Source organism: Sparassis crispa, assembly GCF_003851025.1.
Source record: "Sparassis crispa DNA, contig_000000F, whole genome shotgun sequence".
In the NCBI taxonomy this organism is placed as follows: Eukaryota; Fungi; Basidiomycota; class Agaricomycetes; order Polyporales; family Sparassidaceae; genus Sparassis; species Sparassis crispa.
In genome coordinates, this window is record NW_020939747.1 from 1037320 (window position 1) to 1053985 (window position 16666).

Below are 16666 nucleotides of genomic sequence, written 5' to 3' on the forward strand. Positions count from 1 at the left end.
TTGGCTTACTGGGTCAGGGATGGGAGAAGCGAACAGAGAAGATAGGCCTCTATATAACCGCGGTAGCATCCTGCATGACATTAATTCTTGAACGGTCAATCGATGACAACCTCTCGCGCAATACGGTCACGTGAGCCTTTCCTCCCCGAAGGAATATTGCCATTTCCGGAGAGCACATTCGTCCATGTCGGTCGTAAAACATATCTGCAGAGCCCTTGAGCGCGTAGCCCCCCTGCGCCTCGCAGAAAAATGGGACAATGTTAGCAGCTTATACTCTACCTTGCCTCAAAATCACTCATAGCATTCTGTTCAGGTCGGCCTGCTGCTCGGTAATTGCTTTCTCACCCACCCGTTGCGATCTTGTTATTCACCAGACGTCTGTATCAGAGGCACCGCAGCAACGTCCAGATGCACACGGCGTTCTTCTCACAATCGAGTGCGTCTGACAGCCAGCATCTGTTCCAGTATCCACTAACTGCGAATGCACAAGCCTGACCACCGCTGTGGTGGACGAAGCCCTGTCTTCTGGCACGGCCTTCATCGTCTCGTACCACCCGCCAATATTCAAGCCCCTCACCTCCATCACGCTCTCCGATCCTCTGCAGCATTCTCTCCTGCGCTGTGCTGCGGCGGGAATATCCATCTACACTCCTCATACTGCCCTTGACTCTGTTACTGGTGGCATCAACGACTGGCTCTGTCAGGTCGTTACAAACTGGACGACACCGAAAGAGGTAGAGTACATCGGCGACGCGGACCCGGAAGGGGCTGGCGGCGTGGGACGTCTGATTAAATTCGACTCCATTCCCATGAAAGAGCTCGAACTGAGGATCAAGCAGAATCTAAAATTGGAGCAAAGTGCGTCCGTCACTTGCAAGACTACCTACCTTCGCCGGCTAGTACTCTCTACCTGACTTAAACTGTCTTGCAAGTCCAAGCAGCATATACGTCCGCATGGGACATCACTAACGTCGAATCTGTTGCAATTTGTGCGGGCTCCGGCAGCTCCGTGCTGCTCGGCGTGGACGCAGATGTATACTTCACGGGGGAAATGCCTCACCATGAAGTACTCGCGGCGGTAGCGAGCGGACGCAATGTCATTCTTTGTAAGTATCCAAGTTGTATTCAACTGGTCAGGTTGGCTGAGTTCCATCCCGCCTGCCCAGGTGGCCACACAAATACTGAGCGCGGATACCTGCCGATGCTCGCCGAGAAAATAGCCGCAGAGCTGCAACTGGAGATCCGTGAAGCATCACCAGCGTTGCAGACGCCGCTGAGTAAGCTGCAGGTACGAGTGAGCGAGACTGATCATCACCCCCTGTGGTTTGTCTAGCTCTCAGGCAGCCTCCTTGTATGTTCTCCTTTACTGTGGATGTTCACAGAGGGAACTCCGTTTGACATTTGCATTATCCTTCGTTGTAATCTTCCCACAAGTGCTGTCAGCCGTGCTTCTCGCGTCGCCAATTTGAATGAAGAACGTAGTTTGAGTGTATATTAGTTTACCGGTCAACCTCACTACGGTACACAGTGGAGACAAGGCGGGTGAATCGCAGTCAGATACGAAGAACATTTTCGAGAACAAGGTAAATACGCACCCGAACACGAGATCCTGTAATCAACAAGTGAGCATGACACCAGTAAGAGACCTAGAACGACCACATACCATAGTTCCGATGACAGCAACGACGTCCGCAATGAAGTGCTGTAAGAGAAAGAGAATCAGCGGTCGGACACGGGGCCTCGTGTACAAAGCGTTGCTTACATCTGTGGCGGACATGCATTAGCAACCACGTTCAGGCAGATAAATGAAGAGGCACTGCACTCACGTCTCATCATAAAGTCGGCGCCGGCCAGGTGCGCGAACCCAGGTGCACGGATCTTGCAGCGGTATGGACGATTAGTCCCGTCCGAGACGAGATACACACCCATCTCGCCCTTGGGAGCCTCAATCGCACTGTAAGTCTCACCGGGAGGCACAGAGTAGCCCTCGCTGAAGAACTAGAGTGGGAAGTGTCATGAAGTGTGAGAAGGGGTAACATCACGAGGACAGGATTACGACACCCACCTTGAAGTGGTGGATGAGAGACTCCATGCTCTCCTTCATGGATGCACGCGGAGGGGGCACGAGCTTGTAGTCGTCGACCCTAACCGCCCCAGTGGGAATCTTGTTCAAACACTGCGGATGGTCGGATCAATTGTCATATCCGGGAAGAGGTATAGTGACATACTTGGTCAATGATCCGCAAAGACTCTCGGAACTCTTGTACACGGCACAGATACCGGTCGTAGCAGTCGCCATCCTTACCGACCGGAACGTCAAATTCGACCTACATCAGGGTCCGGACATTGAACTGTGTGCTTTCCGCGAATATTCAGTCGCACATACCTCGTCGTACTTGTCGTACGGGGCGACTTTGCGAATATCCCAAGGAATGCCGCTACCTCTCAGCATGACACCGCTGAAGCTGTAGTCCATCGCCTCCTTCGCAGTGACTCTGCCGATGCCAATGGTACGCTCCTTCCAGATACGGTTACCCGTGACGACTTCCTCAATCTCGTCCACGCGCGAGCTGAACTGTGTCGCCCAATGGAAGATGTCGTTAAGTAGCCCATGCGGGAGGTCGAACGCGACACCACCGGGGCGCACGTAAGCAGCGTGCAGGCGGGCGCCGGAGACGCGTTCGTAGAACTCCATGAGCTTCTCGCGCTCTTCGAAACCCCACAGGAAGGGTGTCAGCGCACCCACGTCCATAGCGTGCGAGAGGACTGCCATGAGATCTGATTTGGCGGTGAGTAACACATACTCAGGAGTTCGTTTCCATTGAACAAATCTTACGGTTCAGAACGCGGGTGAGCTCGCCGAAGAGCGTTCGAATCCACTTAGCACGCTCTGGTACTTCGATATTCAGCAGCTTCTCGACGGCGAGCGAGTAGCAGAGCTCGTTCGTCACTGATTCAGCCGTCAAATATCAACGGCATTGTTGCACAAACGGTGGACATACTCATAGAAACGTAATCAAGACGATCGAAATAGGGCAGAGCTTGAGCGTAAGTCTTGTATTCAATGAGCTTTTCAGTCCCTCTGTGAAGGAGACCAATGTGCTGGTTATCCAAAGATTGAGTCGCGTCGTACTTTTGGTTACGAACTCATGGAACTCACTGGGTCTGCGCGTAACACTTCCTCACCGTTCAGCTCGAGTATCAACCGAAGTACACCATGGGCAGCAGGATGTTGGGGACTGCAGAAGTATAAGCAGTCTATTCCATTATTTCGGCGTGCTGAAGCTTCAGCTTCTCACCCAAAGTTCACTGAAATCCGACATGACAATCAAACACAGCGCGATCAAGAACCGACTCGCCGACATACCAGTAAAGTGCCGCATCGTTGACTCTGGCCTCGTGCCTGTCTCAGCCAAAATTTCAGACGCATGTATTCCCTGGAGATCTTCGACTGTGTGAGTGTCGAACGTAGTTTTCCCGCCCAGCGTCCGTGCGCCAGCCTGCCCAGGAGCGGGCTCTGCCTGCAAGACAGTGGGCGTGCTCGAGAGGTGGCGACTCAGGGGCGACGCATGGGAGGATATGAGAGGAGCCAGGCGCGGAGCCCGCGCGAGCTGGCGCCGGAGAAGCGTCGAGGCCATCGTCGTCGTTGTCGTCGACGCTGTCGGTGCCAAACGGACCAAGTCGACCCGGGCCGCATTTGGGAATGTGGCATCACGGTCGCGTGACTGTCACAGTGGCTGAAGACCGAGCCGCTGTGCCACTGCCGCCAAGTCTTACAGCTTCCAGTCGCTGCGACTGCGGCTTGCTCTTTCCTCTGTCTCATCTGTTCTCCTCAGAGGGTCGACCGGAAATGCAGCACTGTTTGCATCTCTACTGTCTTATAGCATTCTTCGTCTTGGGAGCATTGGTACCAAGGACGCTTGCGGATGAGCCATGCACCGCGCGTGATGGAGACAACTTTTATAATCTGAGCCCACTGAGAGCAAGGTATCTTCATACCCTTTGACAGTCCAAACAGTTTCAGTTCCCTTCCACTATGTATCCTGATAAGCTAATCAACGCCAGTTCTCAGTAAAGACTATGTATTCATGTCACCGAGCGGCGAGAAGTTTACTATCAATGTGTGCAAGCCTGTGGTCAGTGAAACATGGGCAATGCACGTCGACAGGCCCAAGGATGTCGCCGGGTTCATACACCGGCCGCGGGGTGACTTCTCCATAGGGTGAGCCTGCTTCGTGTTATTATTTGTGCCAGCCGGACTGAGCACACAAAACGCAGGTATACGAATACAACCCTTCTCGTTCGGAATGGTCACCCACTACTCGTGACGACGGATGGGTCCCAATGTCCTACTGCCGATAACATGACTGCGTCGACGGCGATCCGGTTCATCTGCGATACGTCAGTGTTCGGTGCAGGTGAGACGGATACTTGAATTGTTCCGGACGTTCGACTGAGTTCCGAACAGGAAGTCCTGAGTTGGTTGCACAGTTGCCGCCAGACGACGATTCTGCTTGTGCATTTTTTGTCGAGTGGAGAACCCATGTCAGTTGCATCCGTGCTGTGTTCCCGCCCTTGTGCTGATTGTGTTAGGTTGCTTGTCCGACGAACGAGCGTGGAGGCTCATGGGGATTCCTGGTGATCGTCGTAGCAATGTAGGTTCCTTGTCAACTATATGGAAGGCATGTCACGCTTACGCGAACAAAAATACAGACTCGGCACGGTGTTCATGTTGTACATCCTCGTGGGAACCTGGTATAAGCGATACGTACTGGAGCTGCGGGGATTCGACCAGATACCGCGACTTCCTATGATGTCGTTCAGCGACATGGTGGCATTCTTCCGCGATTGGATGGAGAGAATCAGAGACGGTTCGTGGCGCGGTGGCTACCGCGGGATGACCGAGGAGCATGAGTCGATGATGGGTGGACCTCCTGGGTTCCTGGATGAGCAGGAAGAGGAGGCATCGCGTGACCCGGAAGCCGGGCGTGAGGGCGAGCCCACGACGACGCCCCGGCCTCCGGGCATGGACTCTGCAGGGGTGATTCGTTTGTGAAGTACTGTAACTATACAGATGTGTATCCTCGGACGTCAAAGACGACAAGGGGAGTGGCAACGGAGGAACAAAGGGATAAAAGAAACTGGCGGGCGCCTGATGGGCGGGACGCTAACTGACCGCTCCGAAGTTGGGATTGAGTCGAGGTGTCTCCCTCCTTCTTCTTGTTTTCTACATCCTTTTAATCGCATTTCCTGCGTGTACGACCCGCCACGAAAACATGGACCAGCAGCACCAGCAGCAGTCCGTCCACGACGATCAGCAGCAAAACTTCAACGTCCCCGCCTCTTATTCTGCCATGTACCCATCAGAGGACGACTCTTCGTACGGCCTCGTGTATCCTCCCCAGATGCCGTCCTATCAGGTCGTGCATCCTGGCCCGCCTCCTCGTGCGTCTCCTCGTAAATCGTACCGCTTTCCGGTCTCATTCATTCTTTCTATTGTCCTCGAACAGGTCATATGTCGGACTCGGACATGCACCAGGCTGCAATGCACTACCAACGTTCCCTCAACATGATCCCCGCCCAGCATTTTTCCCAGCCCGTGTATTCCGCGTCCCCGCCTCATGGCGTGATGCCCGTCTCCGCCTCGCCTCCCCCGCAATCACCCAATATGTACGACCCTCTCTCTCCCCCCATCTCCGGATCAGACACATCCGCGGACGGCATCTACCACCACTCCAGGAACAGCAGCGCAACCGGCTCTCCCTCCTCCTCCCGCGCAAACAGTCTCGTACACCGCAACCCCCTGCGGTACAATCCGACGCCTTCCCCCACGAGCTCATCCGCCGGTCGCCGGAGCCGCGGCCGTTCTTTATCCGACGAGGACGACCATATGGGTGTCAACATTGCAGAGAGCCTTGCTAATACTAGAAAGGAAGCAACGCGCAGGCAGCGGATTGAGGCTGAGCAGCGGCGCCGAGATGAACTTCGCGATGGCTACGCTCGTCTCAAAGAGGTCCTGCCTGTCTCCAACCAGAAGAGCAGCAAGGTCTCTCTTCTCGAGCGCGGTGAGTTGCGCCACATCTCATTTCCAGGTGCCTCTAATGAATTTCCGCGCGCTCAGCGACAAATCACATTGTATCGTTGGAGAAGTCAAACCGGCAACTGCAGGCTCGTCTCGCCCAGATAGAGCAGGAAGTGCAGAGACTGCGGTCACTGAACGAGAAAATATCTTTGGGCGTAGGCAACTCTCCTTCGCCCGGACAGCTGAGCGGCATGGATTCGCGACCTTTGTCCCCACCGCCTGAAGGTTCGCAGCAGTCTCAGCTGACCTCTGTGGCAGGCCAAGAGCCTCCCCACGAAGAGTCGAGTCCATCTCCCTCTGATGGTGGCTATTGACGCGTAAAGCAGCCATCAAACGTCTTAACGCAACCACACGAACACGAACACGCCCTCCATCTCCCACAACCTCTCCAACTTCTCTCTCGCTACGACCTCAATCTTTACAGTCTGCCGTATCATTGTCATCTCAACAACAATCTCATCTATTCAATCAATGTTTCTTCCATGTTTTTTCCATGTTTCCATTCTTGTCACCCACCTCCCGTTTTATCCGTCGTCCATTGCCACCTCTGGAAGTGTGGCGCGCGTATGCCCAGAGGAGGATGATGCAGTACATCTAATTTGTGGCGGCGGTGGCGGCGGGGACGACGCCACCGAACGCGACCGAAGGGATGCGAGACGTGTACTCCGCCCGGCGCGTGCGTCGGTACAGCTCCTCCCTCCCATCCCCACCTTCCCCTTTCGAAAGTAGGGACAGCTCTGCCGCTCGACGCTGCAGGCTGGCGCATTGCGAAAACACGCTGCAGGGTGCAGTCCGCTATCCGCTTGTCCGATCCGAGATGTACGCTGTCGATCCGCCACAGCTCGTTGATCGATGATCGGGTGGTCGCCGGCGTTTCCTGCATGCCCGTTTTGCGTGATGCCTCCCTTGTCGAAGTTACTTCCGAGGAGAGCAGAAGGCGCCAGGCGAGGCCGCGAGGCCCCATACCCCATCCGCTGTGCTGTCGGTCCGTCTGAGTCGCCCATGTCTTTTTCCCCGTCCCGGATCGCTGGGTAAAATTTGAAGAGAACAATGTCATTTGTAGAACAGAGAACGCTACGTTATCTCTTGGTCCCGCGTCCTTGCCGTTACATTACACATTATCTGTTTCCATCTCTCCTTGCGTACGTACTAACCGCTTGTACTAACCTCTGGCAATGGAATGCGACCACCTTAGAACAAGAGCTTGGGAAGTGTGGTCACATCACTGATCCCTTGGTCCAAACATTATTACGTCTAAATGTGTCCTGTTGAGATCCCAAACTGTGGGGCCACAGAACCAAATCTTGAACAGTGAGTCAAGTCGGTCCGATGATAATAGCAGTGGGTTTGTCCGACTCATCAGCAAAAGTAGGGGACTAGGTGCAAGCGAACGTCCAGTCAAGGATGGCGGGGGCTGTCCGAATGCGCATGGACCCATTTGCGAGATTGTCTCCCCAGTTGCTACCCAGCTGCGGTGACTTGAGGAGGGCGTCGCAACTCGGGGAAGCCATGACAAACCGACATTATGCCAATCGGAGACAGTAAAATAAGGCAGAGATAGGATGATCCCATGGGCGCAGTGGTGCCAGCGTACACGAGGCAAGGCGATGAAGTTGGAAGCGGGGGGAGGATTAAGTTAGACGAGGGACTCCATGGGAGAGGGCTCGTATAAGTATAGCGTCGGCCTGGAATCGCGACGCCAGGGCTGCGCTAGTGCGTTCTCCGGCATATTGATAGGAACAGCGTCCGGTGGTGCGCAGTGCGCACCCTTGCCTACCTTTGCGCCGCAAGTCTCGTAGATGGGCAGTCGGCCGTGTTCCTAGCCTAGCTAATCGAGGGGCGGCGCAGTCGCCGTTCTAGCACTCGATATTGTGGGAGAAAGGCTGAGCAACACCGTAGCAGCAATCACATGATAGACAGACTCACTATGAAATCTGTGGTCTGCTTAACTTCGAAGCCCGCCACGTATCAGTTGTCGAGGTCGGGGAGCCTTCGGGTCTGGGGCCAGAGTCATCAGGGACCCCTTCTGCAGCCAGATCAAACAGAAACCTAAAACTTTACATCTGCACACAAAAGATGAGTCATAGACGGTCCGTAACTTCGGGTAGCAAGCGCACGAAGCTGCTCTCGGTGTGAGATGAGAATATCATTCCCCACAGCGTTAGTCCGGGGCGTAGGAGATCAAGAAGTGCATCCTTCGTCGCTGGACACGCCGTCTGCGCCCACAAGCGCATCGTTGGCGAAGCCAGCGTCTGCCTACGCGACGGAGTCGCGTATCGCACTTGCCACTTTGGGGCGCGGGGGCGGAAGAGGCATTGCCATACATATTCGGGGAATCAAATTCGAGATCCAAGCTTGCTGCAGCCAGTTATCAACCAGGCCCCTAAGAGCCTCAACAGCATCGGTTAACCGGTATTAGGTCATTCGGTGGTTGGTGCGATTGCGGCATACAATCCCAGAAGACGGAGAGCGGGCGAAGCTCGACCTACGACGACGTATCAAACTCAATAGCGTTCGAACAAAAGCACCGCAGTGAGATAGAAATTCCGAGGTGACCATACGAGACGCTGTCCTGTAGCAGAATCCCAGCTTCGGGCGGACAGATAGTCGAGAATAGCAACTATGGGCAACAAATGCCTGAGTCGGATTTGGAGAAGCCACGGAACGAAGCCAGGGCTACCAGAAGGAAGAGACGTGAAGCTACGACCCTTTCCGTGAACAGAAGAAGCAGAAAACTGGATGATATTTCCTAATGCAGCGAGTGAACAGATCGTCGTCGTCCCCAGAGGCAAACTCTCCCGGAGATACGGACACCTAAAGCTCAGTCAAAATGGACGCCGTAGCTGCACGTAGGCAACGTGTTTTAACCTCGGCATCAGAGCACTCGCAAACGCTGCCATAGGCAGTTGTCGGTCGAAACTCGGCAGAACAGTGAGCAGTCATGCAAGGCTCTAGAAGCGGGAGGTCGGTACATACATGTGGTAATTGTCGTTCAGACGCCAAATGTTAAACCAGAGTGTCGCCTTCCACAAAATGCAGACGGAGAGACGCGGCTGAGACGCTGGCGGAGATGATTGTATCTGGCAAGCAGACGAACCTTGAACCCGGCTGTGGTACATTGAACCGTATCAAAACGCTCGTACGCCTCGAGCGGACACGGGCAGCGGTACATCAGGCCCATCCGGACATTCCATCGCGCGTTCATCCCCATGATTTCCAGGACTCTCGGCCTAACGAGGTTAACTTGTTCCAAAGACCTGCTCTTGTTCTCCAGTTGCCTTGTGCTGCGACGCCCAAGATGCGGGATTTGCGAGCTGATCTACGGATAGATGCGATATACGAGTGCCATCGATGGATCGTCTTCCTCGAGCAGTTGGAGAGCACCCCATCATCGAGCAGCCAGTAGAAATGTGGGAAAGACGAGTCTTCGAAGCCTACGAGATATGTGGCAATGTATAGATACCGTTATGCGTCGTGCACGCGAGTGGTGCAAACACTTTAATGAAAGTCCAGACTATGGAATCCGAAGTCCCCACCATAAATGAACGCGCATCTGCAACTTCAGCGCGGGTGTCATATAACCGGCATCCGCCTGCGCAGAAGTGAAGGAGTAGGAACATTCGCATGTTCTCTTGAACATCGATGGTCCGTTCTGTCACTGGTAGGGATTTCCTGGAAGTGGGTTAGTAATTGTAAATTGGAGTGCATGGCAGGAAGAGCGTGACTGAAAGGAATACATTCGAGAGCGTGCATGAGACGACAACGTTGCAGCACAGCACTCATTTCCACTCACTTGACATCGGCACCGGAGGTGTATCCGTTTGCAGACACGGACCTTGGAGCACAGACGCACCCGGCCTTCAGTACGTGCAATGCAAGCGACCTTTCAGGCGTCGTGGCGTAGAGGAAGGAAACGCACTGCTGTGTCGGCCTCGTGAATCGAGTGCGAGCAGGGTCCAGGAGCTCCACGTGTGTTCTTGTCAAGCCGCGTTCCGACCGCTCGTAGACTCCCGCATCGTATTTCCGGACGGTCAGAAGGCCAAAGCCTGCTTGCTCTGGGTTACGAAGCAAGAGTGGGTGCCTGACCTATTCGCGTGACAGTGCAGTAGGCTCCGGTACGTCAGCGTCACACCGTATGCCACCGCAGGAGGAGGAAGGGGATCGAAGCGTCTACACTGTATTCCACCATCTGATACCCAGAAGACGACGCCGGAGTGAGCTGTTAGAACTTGTGTAGCGGGCTCTCACTTCTGCCGCGCCTCGGCCCACGGGATTCTTCTGCATAAACGTATCTATCAGATGAAGTTCTGCAGTATGATGGACTTTGTGAGTAGAATGTTCAGGAGGAAGGAGAACGAGGTCCTAAACCTGCTCGGCACTCGCAGATTTCCCGCGTTCCGCGTTGGTAGCGCTGAGATGCTTCCCCGCAATGGATGTTCTGGCACGTTTCTCTTGAACCGCGATACTGTTCCGTGGAAATATTATGTTTCGTTTGGATGCCTTCATGCCGACTAGCAGGCAATTTGGAGGAGATGAGGATCTGCATCTTGACTCAACGGGAGCAGATCGTGTCACAGCGGAGGAATAAATTATGTGACACGCGGGAGGGCGGGCCGGGTTTATACCAGGAAAGTGACGTCAGTTATAGCAGGTGTGACGGTCACAGGAGCGCAAACGTGCATCGCGGACTAGCGTGTGTGCCTTGATCGTCCCGCCCGTCGACGTCGGCCTGGTCTGCCCCTCGTCCTCGCCCAGCAGCGCTCGGATACCCTCGACGCCGTCTTCAACCCCGCCCTCCTCACAACACATACCCTCGCGACACCCTCTCGTCCTATCCGAGCGTCAAGACACTGCTGTTAGCTCAGTAGTGACGCCCCCATTACATTCATTCCTCTTCTCGCGTGCGTTCCTTCAACATGTGGTGCGTGGTGTACGATTGTGTGAAGGGCTTCAGTGAAGAACTAACCAATCTTGTGTTTTGGATGCGTGCGGTGATCCAGGTGTGACAACTGTCTTCTGCTCCTTCCCTTGGTGCGGTCATCTTAATAATTATGTGACGCGGTGTGCCACTGACGACGAGCCATCTCCCAGCGTTCGGGCGCCATGGCGTGGGCCCTCTTAATTGCTGTACTGCCTCTTCAGTTTGTGATTCATACCACGCTCTGAAACACTTCATTATATGCCCCTAGCTGTACAGCGCCGTCGGATCGGTCGTGCTATTCGTATAGGGCGCATACATCTACTTCACATACCCAGAATGGTTGTCCAAGTTCCATACATGTTATTTTTTACATGAATTAACCGCACCAAACCGCAGGCAGATCTACGGTGGGATTGGCTTACTCGTAGCCCTCGTTGCGCTGATCAATATGCTCGCGCTGGCCAATGTACGTGCCCTCCAATTTCTCCGCTTCACGCGAGCCTCGGTGAAATCGACTGACTGACGAGTATACGGTCTGGGCGCACAGCGGTCGTATCTTTGGACACGCGTATGCGTAGGGCTATGGCCATAGGCCATCATCATCATCTGCGCAATTCGTGCCATTTTCATGATCGTCGAACTGCAACGCGGGTGAGTGTCTGACCCTCTCTCTCTTTACTTGGAACCATTCTTGATTACCCGGTGGTGTGGATCTGTGTGGATTTGTGCTTTGTTTTCTCCCATGTATTCAATTTGTGGTCTCCTATTGCCCGCTGGCTCTCAGATGAATTGCTTCGCATGTTCCGTTGTGGAAGCCGGTAATGTGGATTTTTGAGGGGTCCTACCTTAACTCTGTTGTTACATCAACTTCGCTGTGATTCTCGTACATTCCGTGGCCCAAGTCATTCACTGCGAGAAGAGCTGCGGACCTTCAGGGTTGCCACCCTGTCTTTACAATATTCTCGTACCTTTATCGTCTCTTCACATCCCATTCTTCAACATCACATTACACTTCATTCCGGATGCGCCAGATGACCGACTCTGGCTCGACCACGTTTTTCTTCCAAATTTCTTGTGTCTTCTTTGTTCTGTGCCTCCTGATTCGCGTGAACGTTCTCATGCGCCTCCGACAGGCAAGCCGAGTTTCAGTGGGAGTGTGCCAACGGGCGACAGCTATGGTCTGCGTCAGCAGCGGCGGGCTATGGCGGAAAGACGGCGCTGCCGTCTACCTTCTGCACTGCGGGTTTTCCCTCGCTGTATGCGGCGTTCATAGTTTCGTTGATCGTCGACCTGGCCTTCCAGGTGAGCACCTCCCGGAAGGTATCACGGTCTGAAGTTCCGCACTAATATGATGGCTGCGCGAACTTGCCTGAATTGGCATTGTCGGCCCCCTACGCAGCTGTACATGTTTTTCTTGACGTGGCGTTACGGGAAGCTTCTGGAGGACTACGCAGGGATGAAGGCGACGGGCAATGGTGGGTGCCCCAACATGTCCTTGACGCGGGCTTCGGTGTTGTGTCGTCTGACTCTAAGTGAAAAATTTGGGCAGGATATTACGCCTGATCTGTGACGACGGGCTCAGCACGGGACGCTTTCTACGTGCTCTTCACATTCTTGTTTTTCTCCGACGTCACTTGTTTCTGTTTTGCCATCTTCTTGTTCTGTTTTCGACTGTGACTGCTCTCACGATCACGACCCTCATGACTTACGACCGCCCATTACGACTGACTTGTTGCCTGGACTTGACGACATCTCACGACTGTTCTTGCGTTTTTGTGGTCTTGTGCTCTGTGTGTTGCTTCTGGTTGTGCGGTTTCGGTAGGCGTGTAGATAGCTACACGCGCGGCGCCTGGAAATACGCGCGCGGGGAATACACTCGTGTGCGAACCGGTGTCATTCGGAGCGCGTCTGGGGAGTCAAGTGACGCGGAGTTTACGAGAGATGAGTGATAGAGTGTGGTACAGAGTTCCGACCGGTGTTGGATAGAGTGGCGCCGTCAAGAGGCAGGAGGGTGCCCATTTTGGCGGGGCGTGCTGCGTGGAACGTGCAGCGCAGACACGGAGACGAGAGCGAGAATTGGGCGAGAGCGAGAGCGGGAGTGGGGGCGCACATGGGTAAAATGATCGGACCAAGGATGGGCCTCTGGAAATGAACGGAGACAATGGAGGGAAAATGGGAGAGACGGGGCGCGGCTGGCTGGGGAAATGAAAACAACGCTGTGGGCGCTGGAGGGGACGCGGAGTTGCGGGCACGAGGCAGGTGGGTTCGCTCAGAAGAGAAGGGACGCAAAACAAGGTTCGGACGGCGAAGGGAGCTGGGACACCTTCCTTTCCGGGAAGAGCCCCCCAGACGATGGTCCGTGCGATAAGCTCTCGCCAGCGAGTGGGAGATCGATGGTCCCCGCCGTGTATGTAAAATTAAACGCATTTTCTGCTGATTGCACGCTACGCTACTCGCGGGTCCTCCCGGAACGCCCGCGGTGTCTACGGGTGCGTTGAGGAGGGCTGGGTGGGGCAGAGCGTCTCGAAAAGCGGTGAAATCAACGATGAGGAGGGCAGGGCAGCGGGGAAAGGTGACACAGAGCGAGAGGGAGCTTACGCTGCGCGGGTGATGGCGAGTCGATCCAAGCCAAGCCGCTGGAAGTGACCAAACGCCGCGGATGTATTTTGTCACGCGTGATCGCGTCACGGCAGACGGTGAGTGAAATTCATTTCCCTGTTGTATATAGCCTCTTCGGCATGAGTGCTCTCCCTTATCCCTCCCGCCTATCCACCTCTCCTCCCCCGCCGGCTTTCTTCTTCTTATTGTCCGTTTGTATTCCTCCCATCTCGGTCGCAACATCTCCCGACTTTGTTGTCTCCGTACAAGTACGTCCCCGCTCTCTTCCAGGACAACGCTCCCACAATAACCCTTCTCTTCTTCGCGTAGGCATCTGGCATATTTCAACCTCATTTATTCCTCCGCTGCCGCCCGCACAACGCTCCCGCATATCTGTGATATACGCCGCTCCACGTCCAGCTTTTCTCAGCCACGTCTACTCTGCACCGCCCACTAGCAATGGAGACCGCCCATCTTGAGCACATCCTCGACAACGCCAAGCCCCACACCGACTTCATGGATTCTGCTAATTTCGGCAATTACGATCTTTCTACCGGTCTCGACTACCTGCAGTACCCCCACTCCCCATTCGCCCTCGGACGTGCGTATATCCTTCCCACACTTAGACGCGTAACGTACTCAATTTTATCTAGTTCCTTCAGAGGGCTCCCCCCGCCTCGGGTTCAACTCCCTGAACCTCACCAACGGCATGAACGAGTACACCTACTCTTCCGGCGGCACCTACAACGGCAGCTCCCCAGGACGCCCCTTCACCCCCAGCAGCATTTACCCGGGTGCGCTCAACACCCTGAGCGCTGGCGAGCTTTCGTCTGCCGACAGCGTCACATCCAGCCGTAGTCGCCGCGGAAGCGGAACCCACTCCCCGGGCCCCTCCGTTCCCCCCGGCTCACTCGCCGCCGTACCTCGCTCCCACCGCTTCAACCCCATCGCTGCCACCGTCACTCGCTCGTCGACGAGGCAGAAGAAGCGCGCCAAGGTCGACGAGTTCGCGAGCGACGACGACGACGACTTCAACCCCGTCTCGACGTCCGCGAACAACGACATGCGCCGCGAGGAGATCCGCCGCCAGCGCATCGAGTCGGAGCAGAGGAGACGTGACGAGCTCCGCGACGGGTACCGCCGCCTGAAGGATGCCCTCCCCGTGTCGAACCAGAAGTCGAGCAAGGTTTCCTTGCTGGATCGGGGTGAGTAAGGTTTCCCAGCCAGCATTTGATGAATGCTGATTTTCTGTGCAGCCACCACACACATTCGCTACCTCGAGATGACACAGCAGCAGTTGCAGACGAGACTCCAGCAGGCTGAGTCGGAGACCGCTCGTCTTAGGCACGTCAACGAGGCGCTCATGCTCGGCACCGCTGAGCAACGCCACGCTGCCGCCGCCTCCGCGGTCGCCGCTGCGCAGCAGGCACCCACCAATACGGTGTTTTGATTGCCCCTCCCGCAATCACTGCGCAAAAGCTCGTCGTGCGCGTCCGGACACGCGCGCCCACAGATAACGGACAAAACTTTTACGTTGTATCGATGACCCCGCATGAAGTTGCGAGTCTTTCCCTGCCAGGAACGCAGAGATGCTTACGATTTACGAAGGACTCTACATTTACGCATCCCCTTTTAACACCTTTACGCAATTTTTATTCTCTTTATTACCGGCAATCTCCTTCTTCCCCATCCTCCTTCACACTCATCACCGTCCCCTGCATTCTCCATCCCGCCTTCCACAGTGTCTTCCGTCTTTTTATCTTTCCAGGGTGTTCTCACTACGGAACGAGCTTGGTTGGTCGTGTGTCCGCGACGCACGCCAGTTCGACGCCGGCTCCCCGAAATGTCTCGCGGCCGTGCCGCGCCCCGGAGACTCGACGACTACCTCACGAAGATGGCGCCTACGAACGTGTGCGATGTGGAGGAGCGACACGTCACCGACGCAAGACCGCGGAAGGGAGCTTGAGGTGCACAGCCGCGTCCGCTTGCAGCGACGCCGAGCGTGTGCCTCGCTTCCCCGCGCGAGCTTTCTTGTTTCTCATTCCGTCGCTTGTCCCCTCCTCTAGCCCGTACCAGTCCCGCCCTGCGCATCCGGCTGATGGCGACGACCACTTAATTGTGGTTACGTGCCTCGCCGCCGTGCGCGCCGACACACCGGCTCGTGTCTCGTCTACCGTCTCGACATTTCTACCACACCCCAGAACGATTCCACAACCACCAGTTTCGCCGTCTTCTACCCCCATCAATTGTATGCCATATGCCCGTCTCGCACTGTCCCCGCGCGCGCGAATCTGGCGCCTGATCACCGCCGCGTCCGCTGCGCCGCTTCCTGACCCGCCCTCTCCGTCCCACTTGCCTGGCTATGGCACGCGACAAGCCCCGCGCCGTTCCGTGTGCGCGCGGCACCCCCAACCGCGACACGACAGCCAGCACTCCAGACAGGGAAGACATGGCGAGGGCGGGCATTTGTTCATGAAGACTTTCGCCGTTCCGTCCGCTCCGACTCCTCCACCCCACCCGCTGCTCACCCGCTTCGCCTCGCCCCGACCGCGCGCGTGCCAGTCACGCCCAACCGGAGTTGAGTGCACTGCGGTGTTCGAGCGCCGTGGGTGCGGTGCGAGTTGCAGTCGTGCGTGCGCCGCGCGAGTCTGCTTGCAGGCTTCGCGCGCGCGCTGTCCCGACGGAATGCCGCGTGCTCTTCGTCTCTATGCCCCGCCTATGCCCTGGATCGTCGCCTGCTCGTGCTTGCCACCAGTGCTACTAGCTAGTACTCATCGTCGTACATCACCGTGCCCCGTCCGCGTCGGCTTGTCGCCCCCCGCCCCTACCTTTTCTTCCTCTGCTCCCGCGCGTATCCCTATCGCCGCGGTACCCACTTCTGTAGCCATCTCCCCCGCGCTCGGTCCTGGATGCGCTGTATATACTGATTGTATCTTGCTGCGCAGTACGAGTGCCTGCTTTGTAGTACCGATGATCCAATGATATCTGACGATCTCTATGTCATTGTGTTAATTGTGTGAACGTTATCACCAGTGTGAAGGTTTTGTTGAATCGCGGCCGGCCGG

At 55.6% G+C, this 16666-nt stretch overlaps 6 protein-coding genes across 6 annotated transcripts; 5 read left to right on the forward strand and 1 right to left on the reverse strand.

Annotated features, from left to right (window-relative positions):
- Window positions 1-184: 184 nt before the first annotated feature.
- On the forward strand, window positions 185-1333 carry SCP_0103450 (Protein NIF3 homolog; the record flags this gene model as incomplete). The annotated part of the gene is made up of 6 exons (XM_027752582.1): window positions 185-259; window positions 314-329; window positions 388-436; window positions 491-858; window positions 933-1106; window positions 1167-1333. The coding sequence occupies 6 exons, from the start codon at window positions 185-187 to the stop codon at window positions 1331-1333; spliced, it is 849 nt and encodes a 282-aa protein (XP_027608383.1).
- A 166-nt stretch (window positions 1334-1499) lies between these two features.
- On the reverse strand, window positions 1500-3638 carry SCP_0103460 (NADH-ubiquinone oxidoreductase 49 kDa subunit, mitochondrial; the record flags this gene model as incomplete). The annotated part of the gene is made up of 12 exons (XM_027752583.1): window positions 1500-1515; window positions 1596-1609; window positions 1664-1702; window positions 1789-1998; window positions 2066-2176; window positions 2229-2327; window positions 2387-2778; window positions 2837-2950; window positions 3003-3102; window positions 3161-3239; window positions 3300-3309; window positions 3368-3638. 12 exons carry the CDS (start codon window positions 3636-3638, stop codon window positions 1500-1502), a joined length of 1455 nt encoding a protein of 484 aa, XP_027608384.1.
- Window positions 3639-3850: 212 nt separating this feature from the next.
- On the forward strand, window positions 3851-5056 carry SCP_0103470 (Putative mannose 6-phosphate receptor-like protein; the record flags this gene model as incomplete). The annotated part of the gene is made up of 6 exons (XM_027752584.1): window positions 3851-3987; window positions 4073-4222; window positions 4279-4418; window positions 4469-4545; window positions 4594-4655; window positions 4714-5056. The coding sequence occupies 6 exons, from the start codon at window positions 3851-3853 to the stop codon at window positions 5054-5056; spliced, it is 909 nt and encodes a 302-aa protein (XP_027608385.1).
- Window positions 5057-5276: 220 nt separating this feature from the next.
- SCP_0103480 (hypothetical protein) lies at window positions 5277-6396 on the forward strand (the record flags this gene model as incomplete). The annotated part of the gene is made up of 3 exons (XM_027752585.1): window positions 5277-5445; window positions 5511-6065; window positions 6122-6396. 3 exons carry the CDS (start codon window positions 5277-5279, stop codon window positions 6394-6396), a joined length of 999 nt encoding a protein of 332 aa, XP_027608386.1.
- A 5235-nt stretch (window positions 6397-11631) lies between these two features.
- Window positions 11632-12566, forward strand: SCP_0103490 (hypothetical protein; the record flags this gene model as incomplete). The annotated part of the gene is made up of 4 exons (XM_027752586.1): window positions 11632-11654; window positions 12137-12305; window positions 12403-12478; window positions 12553-12566. 4 exons carry the CDS (start codon window positions 11632-11634, stop codon window positions 12564-12566), a joined length of 282 nt encoding a protein of 93 aa, XP_027608387.1.
- A 1494-nt stretch (window positions 12567-14060) lies between these two features.
- SCP_0103500 (predicted protein) lies at window positions 14061-15051 on the forward strand (the record flags this gene model as incomplete). The annotated part of the gene is made up of 3 exons (XM_027752587.1): window positions 14061-14202; window positions 14255-14806; window positions 14858-15051. 3 exons carry the CDS (start codon window positions 14061-14063, stop codon window positions 15049-15051), a joined length of 888 nt encoding a protein of 295 aa, XP_027608388.1.
- Window positions 15052-16666: the final 1615 nt, after the last annotated feature.